General features: G+C 39.2%; 1 protein-coding gene across 1 annotated transcript in view; it reads left to right on the top strand.

The window, feature by feature from the left end:
• Nucleotides 1-10185, top strand: part of TBX20 (T-box transcription factor 20) — a 31611-nt gene extending 21426 nt beyond the window's left edge. Inside the window, exons 7-8 of the mRNA XM_042817314.1 lie at nucleotides 5343-5452; nucleotides 9324-10185. Coding sequence (XP_042673248.1) covers nucleotides 5343-5452; nucleotides 9324-9664 — 451 coding nt within the window. The 3' untranslated portion in view covers nucleotides 9665-10185. The remainder of the gene's footprint in view (nucleotides 1-5342; nucleotides 5453-9323) is intronic.
• Nucleotides 10186-16517: the final 6332 nt, after the last annotated feature.

Raw genomic sequence — 16517 nt, 5'->3', positions numbered from 1 at the left:
TAAGGTAGCAGCTATAAGCCATGGAAACATGAAGGCTGAGTGATAACTGAACAGTGCTTCTGACAGTTTTTATTGTTCACTCCTAGCTGCTGTTACAGAAATGTATTTGTTCCTCCTGCTGTTTTCCTCTTTTTTTTTTTTTTTCTTTCTGTTCTGTTTATTTTTTTAGGGCTTGTTTTTAGCACTTGCATCTTGGACAAATTAGTCATATTTTCCCTTAAAAAAAGAAGTCTACTACAGTGCGACTTCCGACAAGTTTATTTTTATGCCTTCTCAGCCCATTTATCCCATCTGTCTTCACCTCACCTCACTTCTGATGTCTTCTGTTATCTGGGCTTTCTTCCAAACACACTAACTGGCAGCTACAAAAAAAAGGAAACCTTTGAAATGCAGAACGAAAGAAGTCATTCAGGCCGCAAACTGATAATTCATACACTTTATATCCTGCTCTGTATTTTTCTTTGCGTTGAATGGAATGGCCAAGTAAAACATAGTTGTCAGGTTTTCTTATTTCATTTTTTAAAGATTTTCTTTAGCATTGCTTTTCTCCTCAAGAAAAAGACAAAAGCCACGACAGCAGGAATAGGCAGTGGATTCTGAGGATATCCTTATATTTTGCTTACCTATCACTTGGATAGTAAGGGCATACAGAGAAAATGCTAACAGGTTGCTGTACTCTGCTCTGAAATTTGTTGCCCTACATAACTGAGAAAATGACTTCTGAAGAGGATATGAGTCTGGAGTCCCTGGATCTAACGCATGCTCTTTATCACTTTTGCATTTTGTTTTCAGTGGGTTTTGAACCTGGCTTGTGGTGGAATGGTACCTGAATATTATATCAACTCCATCCTCTCTGAATCCATGATATAGATTTAAGATGGATACCGACCCTGGCCTGGCTCCAGCAAACTCCTTCTGGATTAGATTTTCTAACACCTTCTGCCAAAACCAAATATATTGCCCTTAGCTTCCTCATCCCAAAAGGAAAAGGTAGACTTCCTGCCTCCATCTCCTTGGTGCTCTCTGTGCCAAACTGAGGAAAATCCATAGCTTCGGGCGCGTGTTGCAAGTGTTTATGGGGGGTGTTGTGTTTATGGGGCGCTGTGGCCAAGTGAGCCTTCACTGGTAACAGCAGAGCTCATGATCACGCACCTCAGGATCAGGGTCATGGTAATTAGCAGGCTGTTGTGAAGGCACAGCTGAAACAGTAACAGTAAAAGCAACAGAAAAAAATGATATTAAAAAAGCACCAAATAAACACCTGCTTCCATCTACAGAGAAGCAGTGTTCTTTCATCTTGATTAAAGATCCTGCTCAATGTGATCTGGGCTTTACGGGCTCCAGAGAGAACTACCTTGATCTGGATTTGACAGCATTGGAGATCGAGCACCCTTATAGAGGCCCTTGCTTCTCAGCTGTCCCCCAGGTATGCTTCCTGCAGTCTCTGTCAGTATCCAGTACCATGGCAAGATCTTGGGTTTAATGTGTGAAGTGTTAGTGAATTATTCACCAGGCAGTTCAAGGTCTTTGTCTCCACTTCTGATCCTTTCAGAGTGCTCTGTAAAGTGCAATGCTAAGTAAATGTAGGCAAAGACTGGGCATGTATTTACAAGGCATTGAGTATCCTGCCTATGTACCTTACAACCATGCAAACTGATCATTTCTCCCAGTCCTTTACTTCCTTAGATTTCTGGTCCAGGACTCACTGGTTTCTTTCTTGCTTTGTTTCTAAACAGCATGGGCTTGTTAAAAGGACCAGGCTCAAGGTGTGCTTCTGTCAGAAAGCAGATCATCTGGATCAGCCTGAACTCCTTTTCCTTATTACCTCTTCTTACTTTTATCATGCCTTAGTATTTCCTTGGAGGGTGTGGTAGCCAATAAGTGCTTGTTTTTTTCCTCTCCATTTGGCACGTGATTTTTTTTTTTCCTTCACCTTCAGCTCCTAACTTGCTCTTCTCCAGCTCGTCATCTGCTGTTATCCAATTGCACATGTAATGTAGCTAAAATCACAGTAATATATCATGCCTGTGTATTGTTTATTACCTCCTCAGAGTATTCATGAAGGAACTGTGAGTTGAGGAGAATTCTGGAAGAATGAAAATTGTTGGTAGGTCACAGAAAAGGGTTTGACAGAAAGAACACATCCTTCTGGTATCCAGCTGATAGGTTTTGGTTCCTCAGAAGTCAAGATTATTGCTCGTAAAAGAAACTGTAGCATTTTAAGTTGCATTAAAAGATGCAAATTGTTAGATCTAAGTATTAGATAATGAGAGATCACAAATTGAATAGCCCAGGTAAAAAAAAATGTGGAGCAACTGGAAATCACTTTCCTCTTCAGGAAGATAGCAATATATGAAGATGTTGCATAGCGAACTGTAAAGCCATAGGTTTAAATAAATGAGTCTTTTCATATTATTATTACAATTACATTTTGAGACTTCAGAAAAAATGTTTATTTTATTGGCCCACTCTATAGGGCATCATATTCTTTTTTTGTGTCCATTCAAAACAAAATTTCACAGCCACTTAAAACCTGCTGTATAAGTTAAGCTTTCTCTTACACATCTACTTCAGAGCAAGTAGTACCTCTGTTTCAAATGAGTTGAAGAGTTTCATCTTCTCTTTCCAACCTCTGTGGGAAACTTTACATGTTTCCTCAGATTAGACGAGTTCCAACCATTTTCTTTTCTGGGAAGACTTGACCTCTGAGTGGTGGTCTCTGAGCGTGAAATAGTTGAGCCTCGTGCAAATGTCACCACCTCTTTCCTTTGAAACACACAGAGAAGCAAAGGTTATCCCTTGATTTGGTCATTAGGTCACTTGTGCCAGATGGGGAAAACCTGAGTGCAGATTTCAGCTCTTGTTTTGCTAGATTGGAGAACTCAAGAGATAAGCTCCATGTGTGGAAAAAATGCACCGCTTCTTACTTCTCTTTGTTTCCTTTTCCATGCCTAGGTGTTCTCCTGCTCATGGTTTTGTATTTTGTTAGGTCTGTTTAGAGTTGTAAATGCAGCAGGTGTGTGTGCAAAAGGAGAACATCCACTTGAAGGCTGTGGGGGCCAGGTATCTAAATCCTGGTGTGAATCTCATGCAACCATGATATAAATCAAAGCTTCAACGTCCAAAATGAAAAATTACTAGGTGTGATGAAGTTACACCTTAAATCACCAGCATAGTTAGGCTAGATAAGTGCATTAAATGTTGAGCTTTAAGTCCCAGATGCACAAAAGGAACTGCTTTTGCAAAGTGAATTTCTTTCCCTTATCCAACATGTTCAAGCCGTTTCTTCTGCCATAAAACTCCTGGCCTCTTGTGCCAATAAATGAGATTAATCTTCTAAAATTTTAGCATATTACCTGCAACATTACAACATTAAAAACAAATAAACAAACAAACCTTATACTTCTTTGTTTTCAGACTTTACAGGTACAGGGTTCACTAAGAAGTCATCTCTTTCCTTTAAAAGAAGACAACCGTATAGAATAATAGAATACTCTGTCTTGCATACAGACCCATCTGGAAAAAATTTAGTCTGTAATAATCATGGGCATTTGATTTAACTCTAAATCCCCACAGGTAATTCAAACATAAATTTATTGGGGTGAATTTATCCCCCAACTGATCCAATGAGGTTAGAGATGAACTTGGCCCACTGCACTTAAACTAGAGTATGTAGTCCTTCCTTTGCATCCGAATATTGTGGGAATGCCTGTCATTATAGGCAGACCCTTACTAGAAATGCAGTCAATAGAGACAATACAGGCAATCACCCGAATTACAGTTATTTTTCAGACCTTTAGAGATTAGTAATTACTTGGTTCTGAATATATAGACCGGTATCTAAATCAATTAGAAAACACTGGTCTGATTTGTTATTTGTTAATTCTGCATTCATTTGAGATAGTCTGTTTAGTTCAGTAAAATTCGTTGCACTTCACATTGTACTGAAAAAAAAATAAAATCAAGAGGCATTGGGTACATAATGTAAACAATACCATCTGTCTTTTTCTTTGTAAAGTCTTCTTTGAGATAGCCCCGATATGCCTACTGTTTTCAATCACTTAAAAGGCAGTAATTTAATTATATCATCCTCCATGTAGGAACTGCCATTGCTTTCAGTCCCCTTCCAGTCCTGACACAAGTAAATCATTTTGATAAGATCCACTTTTTATTTATATTTTTTTCCGAGGAGACTAGCATAAGTAATGATACCAGTGATAGACCAAGGACAAAATGACTGTAATGGGCTTTTTGCAGGAGAGGAAAACATGTGCCGTTGTGATTTACCCTGTTACTTAGAAATTGTTTTTTCTTGGAATTTCTGCAACAGCCACTCTCTCATAGCAAAGGGCATTAAGAAATGTGAACACATAAACGGTGAGCCTGACAGAATCTTCATGGAGCTGCAGTTTTAAGCAGCTGTCACTGCTTAAATTTCTTAAATGGGAACAGAAGTCAGACACGTTTTGAAAATGTGCCTAGGTTAGATTCATCTTTGGTAGAATGCCACCTACTTACACGGAAACACGCTGGGTATGTGGTTGGATCTTCCCTACAGACTGCTATGGCTTATCAGGCAGATATGCCTTCCTTCTATTTAAAAAATTGTGTGGGTGAATTCAGTGCGTTGTGCCATTGGCAAGGCATGAGCCTGGCAGACACTTCTACCCTCCCAGAATAGATGCTGCACGAGATCTGTAGTGTCTGCAGACTTCCTGCTGCAAATTGGCCTGAGCCCTGGTGTGGAGAGGACATGTTAAGAGGTTAGCTGTCTCTGGATAGATCATTCTCGTGCCCCTAATTTCAGGAAAACAGAGGATGCCAGATGAAGTGGCTACATGTGTCACAAAAATTTGTTTGAAAGGAACTGAGTCGTGTGTCTGAACATGGACTGGTCACTGAGCATTAACAGCTCCAGGCCACAGGTTTTATTGCTTGCATTGTCACACTGGTAAGGAGTTCTGGTCTTGTATTTGCTGTCTGAGACCTTCCTCAGGTACTGTAGCAAGAAATTAACACTAGTTTGGCCGCTGAAGAAGCAGCACCATGCACTAAGAGGTGATCACCAATGTTAAAACACCACAGGCCAAGTATGGTGTTTCCAGCAACGTGCTGTGAGGTAACCTTTTTGGTAAATTCATTTGGAGAGCTTGTGTGAGAAAGGTGTGATTTGGGCAGGAAAAAGGCAGCATGTTCACTGTTTTTAACCCAACTACTTATTTTCATATTCCAAGGGTTAAACTGCTGCTGCCAAACAGAGGCTGACGACTTGGTTTATCCTGTGAAACAGATAAGAAGCTGTTTAGGATGTTATTGATGTAGTATGTTGTTTCCTTTCACAGAGAAAGTGTGGAGAGCCTTATCCAAAAGCATTCCTATGCCCGATCCCCGATTCGAACCTATGGTGGAGAAGATGATCTGGGAGATGACAGCCAGGCAACGCAAAGCAGAGGTAGGAAAATCTGCTCGTGAGGTAAACTGTGCTTAAGAAAAGCAGGATCACGGCCAGTGCTGTGGTACTCTGAAGCATTTCTCTGGTGTCTGTCTCTGCTACAAATCCACAAAGAAGAATACTTATTCCTATATTGCTCTGTTGGACATTTGATATGCCTATGGATTGCAGTGGGTGGCTCACTAAGGAGACAGCTCTAGAAATGCATGTATATCTAAACTGCCATCAGAAGAAAATTACTGCTGTTTCCATTTCAAGACAGCTGAAAAACAGACAACTTCATTGCTGTGGTGCTGAGTGCAATCTCAGATAACCACCCTTTTGTAGAACTTAGAAGCTGTGGCTCAGCATCAGCTGTAAAGTGCCATGCAGATGTGCACTTTGCTGCTAGCAAAGGAATTGGTTCAGATCACATTCAACCAGCCTGTGGTTAGCTTGCTTTGCTTCTACAGGGAGAGAAGTCCATAGCTGCCTGGTGAACTGACATTTAATTATTTGTCTAGTAATTTCTAAAATGTGTCCTTACTACTTGGGCATTTCACCTCAAGTACTTCAGGTTTGTCTGCTTTAGCAGTCACAAAAGTAGTAGCAACACGAAATTGTTCTTTGTGGGGTTACTTTGTGGGGACAAATCGCATCTGCCATAATTTGCCACTGGAAATAGATCCATACTGCTGACTAGCATAAACTTGTGCTACAGTGTGCTTTGCATGTTGACTTTGTGACCTGTCTGATATGCAACAGCCACTTGAGGTAAGGCAGTTCTATTTGCCTTCTGACTGGCAGTGCCCTTGTCTTGTCCTCTAACTTCATACAGCGTTGCTAAGATAAGAACATTATTTCTGGGCATAAACTATTTAGACTTGTGCAGGGAAAACACACTTATTTTTAACTACAACTCGCTCTTCAACAAAATGTGATTAGTTGGGTGTTCACACACATCTATTCTGAGAGCAGTTCCATAGATTATGGAGTTCCTAGAGTAACTCCTTAGCTGGTACGATGCCATCCTTGCAAATTCTTCTGGGGGACTACCTTGTGTTATGTCTCCTTAGATCCTAGGACACTTATTGTTGAAAACAGCATACATTTTTCACTTGACAAAAGTGCAGAGCAAGGCACCTTCCCTCCAAGATCTATGTTTCTCCCCGGGCTGATGTATTTCTTTCAGACTGAAAGAAGAGTGAGAAAGGTGAGTATTAGAGTGAGTGCTGGCAGTCAGAGCCATTCTGAAGAGAATGGTGAAGGAAGGTGTAACAGGAGGATAGAACAAGTTATTAAAATTTATTTTTTGTAAAATATATGCAGGGCACACTTCTGCATTTGCTTGCAACAGGACATTTATGTGAGGAAGATGACGAGTTATGGCAACCAACTTTTCTCTAATGTGGGAGCCATATGCTGGGACCCAACTCTCTGGGGCAACCAGAACAGTTACACACGCTGCCTGTACAAACAATTAACTTGTGCTGCCTTCACTCTCTGTTTAGGTCTGGTATCTTTAAAAAATAAAAAGTCCTCCAAGATACACAGAGAAATAATTATTTCACTGAAACTCCTCAGACACTTTTCTTTCTTCTGATGCAGTTTAAAACACAAATTGGAGGTATGTCCTTCCAGACATGTGAGAACTGACAGCTAAATACATGCCTGCTGCTGGGTGGTGTGTGTAAGAATCTCACTGTAGGATTATTGGAAAACATTTATTTGGTAACAGCAGATGTGATGTGTGAGACTTCTTGGAATGCTAAATTGCAATTGGGGACCATTGTAGTTGGAGGAGAAATGGGCATTTCTGGATGTTTCTCAGGAGAAGTAATCATATACTTGGTTCTGTGTAGAAAGAAGAAAGTTCATCACTGCGATATATTTCTAATAACTTCAACACTCATCCAGAGCCTCCTCATCTCAGCCCATTTCAGCTGCCTAAAGATAGAAATGGCGAGCCTTCAGTAGTATGTTTATCACAGAAAGTCTGTTTCCAAAGGAATTAACAGATATGAAATAAGTCAAATTAATCAGTGCGCAGTGTCTGGGTGCCTGTACTCCAGCATTCACGCTCAGGGTTGATGGTAGCCACCTGAACCAGAGCCAGATGTGCAACTTCTGCTGAAATCCGGATTTACAGCCAGCTTTCCCACTAGTGCAATAATGCTCCAATACTCCTTGATTTCTAATGGGTTTTGCTCTGGCCTGTGAGCGTGTCGTTATCTGTACAGTTTGGCTCTGGATCCTGATTTCCCAGCAGTTAGGATTTGGTTCTGTGGTGGGTTCAGGATCTGGTTCAAGTCCATTCCTATTGCTGAATGGACACGATTTCTGCTTCCTCTCGCTGCGCCGTTTCACTCGTTCCATTAGGCAGAGAAGGAATTAATCAAAAGCAGCACTCTTTCTGATTTGAGAATCTCTCTCTGATTACATGTATGTATTATTATCATAGTATTATGTCTTTTCTTTCCTTTGTTCTTTGTCACGATTTTGAGTACATGACCATGACTGCTAGACAGGCATCTTAAAAAAAAATGGATGTCTTTATATTTCTTCATTTTACTGTTCAGATGAACCTGTCTTCTAAAAACCAGATTTATGAAACGAATACCTGTAATAACAACTGCAAAAATTCTTCTCTGGACATTTTGCATTACTGGCTTGAAATTATGCTTTGGAAAAAAAATAAATAAATTGCCAGTACATTTATTTTTAAAGTAAGAAACATTTTCTCAATGGACGCGGTTGGACAAGAAATAAAATACAGAAGGGACAGAAGTTGAACTTTTGTTTGAATAGGAATAAAATTAAGAGTGTATTTATAGGATTTTGTTTTATCCCCCCATCTCTAGAAGCCAGGCATCTGATGATAACCAGATGCTGAGAAGAACAGCAGAAGTGAGGGGCAATATCTTCATCAGACTATTTGAAAATGACTGTGTATAATTACCAACACAAACTATCCATTGATTTTCCTTCCCCCCCCCAAAAAAAAACCAACAAAAAAAACTGTCAAAATAAATAAGATTCTGCCACTTTTGGAGAAAAAGATTTAGAGGGGGAAAACTTGTGTAAACAGAAATTTTTGGAACTCTTCAGATGGAAAAAATATCAAAGAAACCACAGTCACTGGATTAAAAGTACATATTTATCTTGGGAATAAGTTTATCATATTTTTATGTACTAAAAAACAGCATCTCAATATAATTCAGTATTGCTGCTGTTCCATAGAGCACTATACACAGTTGGAAAAATAAGAAGAATGTTCTGACACTTTAGAGCTTTTTGGAAAACCTAAATTTGAGTGGAAAGATCTGCATCTTGACATGCTGTTGAAAGCATGCTGACATGCTTTCCTGGTGCTAAATGAAAAAAAAAAAAAAGGGCCAATAAAACTAACAAAACAAAACCCAATAACTTGTAATGCAAATGATATTTTCTTACGCTTTACCAGACTTGAGATTTCAGAAGAATTTATTCAGTTCTACTGTTGTAAAAAGCCACAAGCATGTTTTAACACAGGGATCTGATGCAGGGTGATTCCACGTTGCAGTAGGTGTATCAGTGTTTGTTCCTGCCATTGCAAGGTGCTTCATACCAAAAATGTCCAATGGGTAAAAATGATTTTGCTGTTCAAGCCAACTGCAACCAGCTTCCTGTAACTGGAGTTTGTCTAAGGTTTAGGGATAAAGGAGACTAAATGGCAAATTACTACGTAAAGAAAGATGCGGTGAAGAGATAGAAGAATTTGGGAAGTATTTCCAGTGGCAACTCATAAATATAATTCAGTCTTACTGTGAAAAATTGTTTTCCTCTTTTTGCTCTTCTACCAGCTTTGTGTATTGCAGTGCAAACGTCAGGCGTTCTTTCTCTTCATTTGCAGGATCAGCTTTTACAACATCTGATAACCTGTCCCTCAGTTCCTGGGTCTCCTCTTCAACCAGTTTTCCTGGATTTCAGCATCCCCAGTCTTTGAGCGCCCTGGGTACCAGCACTGCATCCATTGCTACGCCTATTCCTCATCCAATCCAAGGATCCTTGCCTCCCTACAGCCGCTTGGGAATGCCTCTAACGCCCTCTGCGATAGCCAGCTCCATGCAAGGTACTGGCCCCACTTTCCCTTCTTTCCACATGCCAAGGTACCACCATTACTTTCAGCAGGGTCCTTATGCAGCCATCCAGGGACTGCGTCACTCCTCCGCAGTCATGACACCGTTTGTATGACTGATGTAAGATGACAGAAGCATAAGATTTTAAATGTGCGAGCTTGGTATGAAAAAATATAAGGGACCTTCTCAAAAGGCCTGCGGTGGGAGACTGCTGAACTCAAACCAGCTAAGAAAATGCTTTGTGGAGATTGATTCCTCCATTGAGGGATCACAAGAAGAGAGCACGCAGCTTGGAGCTGCTCACAGACCTATGTGTAACACAGTCAAAACAGATCCCAGAGTTCCCAGGATTTCTGGTCATGTGCAGGTTGTTCCAAAGGTTCGTTAAGCCTCGTGGAAAGAGACTATGTTTATGCAGCAGTGTACAAATTAATTGTGTATAAGTCTTTTTCTGTATGCTAGAAGGATTCTGAAAAAGGCAATACTCTTATTCATCCTCACCTCTTCTTGTGACTAATGAGCATCTAAACAGAAAAATGTATCCCTGTAACTTTGAGCATGTTTTAGGCTATGGGAATAGGAATGGGACAAAGTGGAGAAAGGCCACTGTCCTTTTTAAAAGTCTGGCTTTTATTCACCAAGAGCAGTATTTTATAATTGCTTCTATAATCTCATAGAGAAAATCATTAGCAAGTATTTATTTCTTTCTTTGATCTTTCGTTGTTTCTTTCACAAAACACTTAACAGTTCTGAGAAGAACTGTGTTACAGGCCGGAAGCAGTGATGATGCATTCTGTTCTGCTTCTCTCATATCCTAGGAGGAGCAATTTAGCAGATATGATGAAGGAAAACACTGAGTTTTAGAAAATCTGTTGCTTTTAAACTTAGAAACTCAAGACACTAAATTTTTAAGCCAAAGCTATTGTTTGCTGCTGTGCTTGCCATTCGTCCAGCTGCAAAAGAGTACCATTATTTAGCAGTATTTCAGGTTAGATCAGTCTATATCTAGACTCTAGATCAATAATCAGTAGATTCATACAAAAATAACAGTATCTTGGAGTGTCTTTCTACTTACTCTGTTTTCTTGGGTATGGTCATAGGTGTTGCTAGACAAGCTGTTTGGCCAAGACACAAGAGTTGTACTTTTGAGTTTTTCAAGTCCCAGTTTCCTTGGGAAAATATCATTGACGAGGTTTGCCTATAATTTTTTTTTTATTCACATCTGCCTTATTTTAGTTAGTGAGAAGAGTTCTCACTGAAAATACTGCCTGCTTTTTCTAGTACGTTGTGTTTGAGGCAACAGAAGATCTGTGGATTCATAGGAAAAAATGACCTCTGCAGAGAGCTAGCATGAATCCTTTGCACTGTTGAAAAGAGAACTGGTGTGATGCTGGTTTTCTGCCTGTAAATAAGTCAACACAGACTTTCTGTGTGTTGTTGCATCCAAGTTGTAGTGGTAACATCTATTAGTAAAAAAAGGACTTGCAATTCAATCTTACATAATAAAAGATTAGTGTAGAGTTGGAACAGATAGAAAGGCATTTTGGCACTATTCTCCTCTACTCTTGACCAGTGGATGTTGGTGACATAAAATGAGAAGTATAGTGCAGTCCACTGAGTGAAGTGCAGGGCAGGTCACCAGCTTCTGTTGTTGTCCCAGTGCCTCATCATACCAGCTTGGTCACAGACAGCAGTGACAACATCCCAGACTTTTCCCAGCTTCTATTATAGGCCAGTGCATACATTGAAAGATAAAGACCATCTATGTATTTTCCAGTAGTTGAATTTAACATCTCTCAAATGGGCCATTACAATCACCTTAGTCATTTGCTGTATCATCCTAATTTTCCCTTTACTCACTGTTGGGCATGCTAATAAAAAATGACCTGGGAAAAATCGGCAACTTTTGTGCTCTGCACATGAGTGAAACCAAACCTCTATTTGCAGTCTCTGGGTTTAGCACTACTACAAGCAGGTCTGTAAAAACATGAGCCAACCTCTGCAGTTTTTAAGTGGCTTAGAATCAGACACTGACTAAATTGTCTTGATATATCTAAACATTACATTTTGCTATAGATTCATCTGGAAAGTGCACTTTGCAAGGTTGTGCGTGCTCATGGCCTGTTCTAACATAATAATACTATTTTTCATGAAATTGCATGATACTGAAAAAATCTAGATTATACTAGAAGAGTGCTGCAAGAAAATACCTCCTTAAGTAAATATCCAATTCTACAGACATAAAAATTTCAGGGGAGATTTGGAAGGAAACTTTAATGTCTCTTCTTCAGCTGCTTGACTTCTGTTTAAAAAAACAAACAAAAAAAAGCACACAGCTGTACAAAGGTCCTGTGGTGAAGTTCTTTAAAGCCTGTGGGGAAGTTCTGTTTCTCATATCTATTTCCTTTTGCAGCTCCATTAACTTATCTGAAGCTGCAGTGAATACGGTTAGGTCCAGAAATCAAACCAGTAGCTTTAATCCTGATACTCATGCTAGAAAGGGGTCAAGTAGGAGGAAGGCAGCTTTCTCATGGCTTCAGAAATAAGTTTGCAACAGGTAAGTTGGTTTAGGCAAGCTGTTGAAGTTATCTAAAGACTGCCCATACGTTGACCTCCCCTTCCTTTGTGAGTCAAATTTGGAGAAATAAACTGTACAATTTTCAGCCCTTCTCCAATCTCAGTTCTAAAAACACCAATATTTGGCATGTAAAAATTCCCCTGGTTCTGCTTCAGAGAAAATGCTCCAGGTTCTTCTTGAAGGAATGAAACCCGATTTTGACATCATTTACAAAAATAATGAAAAGCATTTGTCTTTCATTTGGTATAAGTGTTGCATACCTGAAAAAGATGGCAGTAGACTTCCCCTGTATAAAAACCGGGTAAGGCCAACACCTTCCAGATTTTCTGTGATGAGGTTTACTTTGGAGATGACCAAGAAAGATTTCTGCAGAATTATCTGTCAAATCCACAGCCTGATTTTCCCAGTCAGGTCAAGGCTCAGGACCTTCTCTCCACCTAATTTCTTCGCACCCTTCCGTGGGCAGCAGGAGAGTGATTCCACCATGAAATTCCTGCTCCTCTTTAGTGAGAAATTTCTTGACTGTAAGCAAGACAGGATTTCATTCATATTTACATTCTTTCCTAAAAACAAAGTCTGTCTGCATGGATGGTGGTTATGATAGCAGCAATACAGGAACTTTGCAGAGCAGACTGAAAAACAGCTATCAGTCAGCTTCAGCACTGAGTGCATAACTGAAAAAAACATGAATGTAAATGTGTCATTAATTGGTTAAAGAAGAAAACAGTTTTGCTTCAAATTGCACTACTTTCAACATAACTCAGTAATTTATTGAAGGAATTGCTGTACTGCTGTCACAATTCTATCACTTTCAGGATAGAACATCTGTTGCTGGTAGATGTTCTAGGAATGCCAAATGTAATCTAGAGTTTATTTTCCAATATAATTCATGTTTTATATCCCATGAGAAGTGCTCTTCACCTTTACGAGCTATCTTGGCTGAGCAAACTGGTGCTGCTTAGTGGTTCTTTTCTTTATTATTGTTTTATTGAAGAAGGGTGGAGAGAACATGCCTGAATGTGCTTTTCATAAAGCATGATAAGATTACCTTCCAAAGTGTTAAAAGTACTTTTGGGTGTTTTCTGGATTACCCTTTTATCCAAAGACAGTTAACAGCCTTAGGTCTTTTATCCAACAAAAGCACCCCAAGACTAACAGAACTGACATAAACATGTTCTATACATATTTTTTTTCTTCTAGTTTTGGAGCTAGAAATTTGGCTGTTTGTTTTGTGGTGCTGGTTTACGTGGCCCGAGGAACTCTAAAAGATAAAAATTCAGTCCTGCTGGTTTCAGGGTACTCTCCAGATAGAAACAGGCAAACAGGCACACACTAAGTGGATAAAGGTGCAGTTTTTAATGGAAATGCTTCTTTACGAGCTCAGCTACAGTGTGCTGTATGATACCTAACATCATCGTAGTGCAGCCTAAAAAATGCAATGGAAAAATCTTCCCCAGAAGGCTTCATTCTTGGATAAAGGATACACACATGCAGTGTGCACCTGAAGGTTGTGACACATTACAAACAGGTATTCCTGTGAAGGTGGTGCAGCTTCCAGCATCCAACAAACATTAATCGGTATTTGAAAACCAATCTCTTCTGAATTGAAAAAAGCTTGGGCTGGCAACTTGATTATATGCTACATCCTCTGTATGCACGTGGATGCCATAAAGAAACAGAAACATCAATGAAAAATATTGCAAAAACATGGGGAGCTTTCCAAAACTGGAAGGTAATGAAGCTGTGGTAATTCCTTCCTGGATAAGGAGTAGAGAGACGGTGAGATCAGTGTAACGTTTTGGGCTCCTTATCTGGAAGGAAGTCTTGGCCTCAGAGCTTTATGCTCATCATCTGCAGAGGGGTGATGTTCACTCACTGCAAGACAGTGTTTCATTTTGCTGAGATGTTTTTCTCACCGTTCCTTACAGAGTGCTTTCTGCTGCAGAAGATGTGGTTTCTGTACTATTTACTTGCTGGCCAGAGGGTTTATGTACTGACTCTGTGATAAACTGTCCCCAAATATAGTCTTTAGTTTATAACATAACAACTTCCTTTCCTTTATCCTCCTAAAAGAAACTAAGCAGCGATTTAAATAAACTTTGAATTAACTTCTTATAATACTTTAAGGACAAAAAATACAGTTTGCTGTATTTTACCTTTAGCACATTTAAACAACTTTTTTTTTCTTCTTTGTTTTTTTTTTTTCCAATTGTACCTTCAGAAACATGAGGAAAGATTTGTTTTAAAAGTAAGGAAGGTAAAAACTGGATGTAATCTCTTTAACAGAATGTACCACAGTTCTGCTGTTTGCTGTGTTGACTTTGCTGTTTATGATGCGTTGCGTGAGCACATTCACCATGTACTGAAGTGTGTGTTTGTGTGTACAGGGTGGGAGGGGGAAATCTTTTTATGGAAAAAGAAGTTATGGACATAAACTATGAAGCAACATCTAATGAAAAGTTTCTTTTTAAGTGCAATATATTTATTTCTGCTAGAAATATAATATCAACATTATGTAATATTTGAAGCATTAAATGTTATTTGTAAACAGCTTAAAATTATATATATATATATATCACCAAATTGTACAGAAGTGCAAATGTGTGGATATTCAGTTTCTTTCATTAAAATATTGGGTGTTTTGATATATCATTCTTATTTAGCCAAAGCCTTCTGCCTCTGTTCTTTTCCCTCTAACTGTGACACTAAGTGCAGTGGAACAAACAACAGATTTTTCACACAGAATTTGGAAGGTTGCAAAAGTTTGTCTCACTCCTAAATCCAACACGTGGAGGATTGTTGTACAGTAGTTAACTATAGCTGTAGTTTGCATATTGTTATAGAAATAGTTCTTTCAAAGGGCCCTGTCTTTATATTCAGAGAAATTGCTATTTTAGCCACTGGAGTACAACTAAATAGTTGAAATATGGGGATCCCAGGATTCCCAATAGACAGAGACATAGAAAACACTCTCTGAGAAGAAAATTGAAAAGAATTTGGTCTGTTTAGCCTGGAAAAGTTAGAACAACGGGAAGATGTGATAAAGTTTTCAACTGTACATAGAATGTAAAGAAGGAAGGAAGGAATTCTCCATATCTACCACAGGTTTTAAATAGGCTTTTATTCAGTAGCATTTTATTTCTATTTAAATAACCTACTAAAGCATGGGAGGGCCACTTGAAATATCTAAGATATTCAAAGAGGGATAATGAAACACCATACTGCCTAGAGTAGATAAGGAAATAGAAGTCTTTAGGAACGGGTTAAGCATACATTGCTGGAGAAGGGTGCAAGTAGAGCCTATCTAGTCTTAAGACAACCAAAGAGGTGCCTTCAAGCTTTTTGCAAGAGCCTTAAAGAGGTTCTAACAAAAAACCTTGTGTTGCTCCAAAGGTTTCCATTACACACCTGCAGTTCAGTTTTATCCTCAAATTGAGATCAGCTGTAGAGCCTTTTTTTGCAGCTAGTTCACAGGAGTTGTTGACTTACAGGGAAACCTGACATGATAGAAGAGCTGTGAGGTCCTAATGAACAGCTGTAGCGCTGCCTTAATTTGGTTTCTGTCTGAATGTAAGCAAGGAGAGAACAGCCTGAGGTAAGCCAGATGTATCCATTTTCCTTTTGGAATATTTGCAAATGAGAACAGCTCATTGAGTTGGTAACTGCGTATGATGTCTTGTCTGTGTCGTATTTTTGTGACTTCTTGGTAGCTAAAAAGCATCTGTTCTCATGGATATTCAGTGCTGTAAAAGTCTTTTGCTTAACCTCAGGCTAGGGGGCTTTTTGCTTACATGCAGTGTTGAACACGTGCATTGGTGCTTTTCCTGGGTCAGAAACAGGGATGGTGTTATTGTTTAAGGTACAGTTCTGCCAAAGATCTTGCTGAAATCAGTAGGCTTAACTGATTACAGTTAAATGAATGCTTAAGTGTTTCACTGGCTTTGTAACTGGACACTCCTCATGTTTTGTAGAGTCAATTTGTCCATGTGACAACTTGGTGGAGCCTTTATTTAAGAAAAGAAGTCAAGAAGAAAACAAGAGGATTAAATACAGCGAAGAACTTGAGCCTGGCAGTTGTCTAACACCTAAGATCCTTATTAGAGCCAGGCATGGATATCAGCATTGGTCAGTGAGGCTTTAGAGACCTTTAAGAAAACTGCAGTAACTGGTCCTCGATCTCCACAGTAATGACTAAAGGGTCTAAAAACTATTCTGTGGGAATGCTTGCCAGAGAGGTATTTTTTTTGTCATTGCTGGGTTTGTTTATTTATTTTTATTTATTCATTTTTGAGAGTAGATGATAACTCGCTCACCCCAGTGCAGACAGTGGTAATTCTCCACTGCAGCATTTTTAGCTCTGTTAATAAAAAATGCCTTTGCAAACAGACCT

The sequence above is a fragment of the Centrocercus urophasianus genome, unplaced genomic scaffold (assembly GCF_019232065.1).
Source record: "Centrocercus urophasianus isolate 14NV4802_14NV808 unplaced genomic scaffold, USGS_Curo_1.0 seq_16, whole genome shotgun sequence".
Classification (NCBI taxonomy): Eukaryota; Metazoa; Chordata; class Aves; order Galliformes; family Phasianidae; genus Centrocercus; species Centrocercus urophasianus.
The sequence above is the reverse complement of the archived record's forward strand: the minus strand, read 5'-3'. Positions and strand labels throughout refer to the sequence as shown.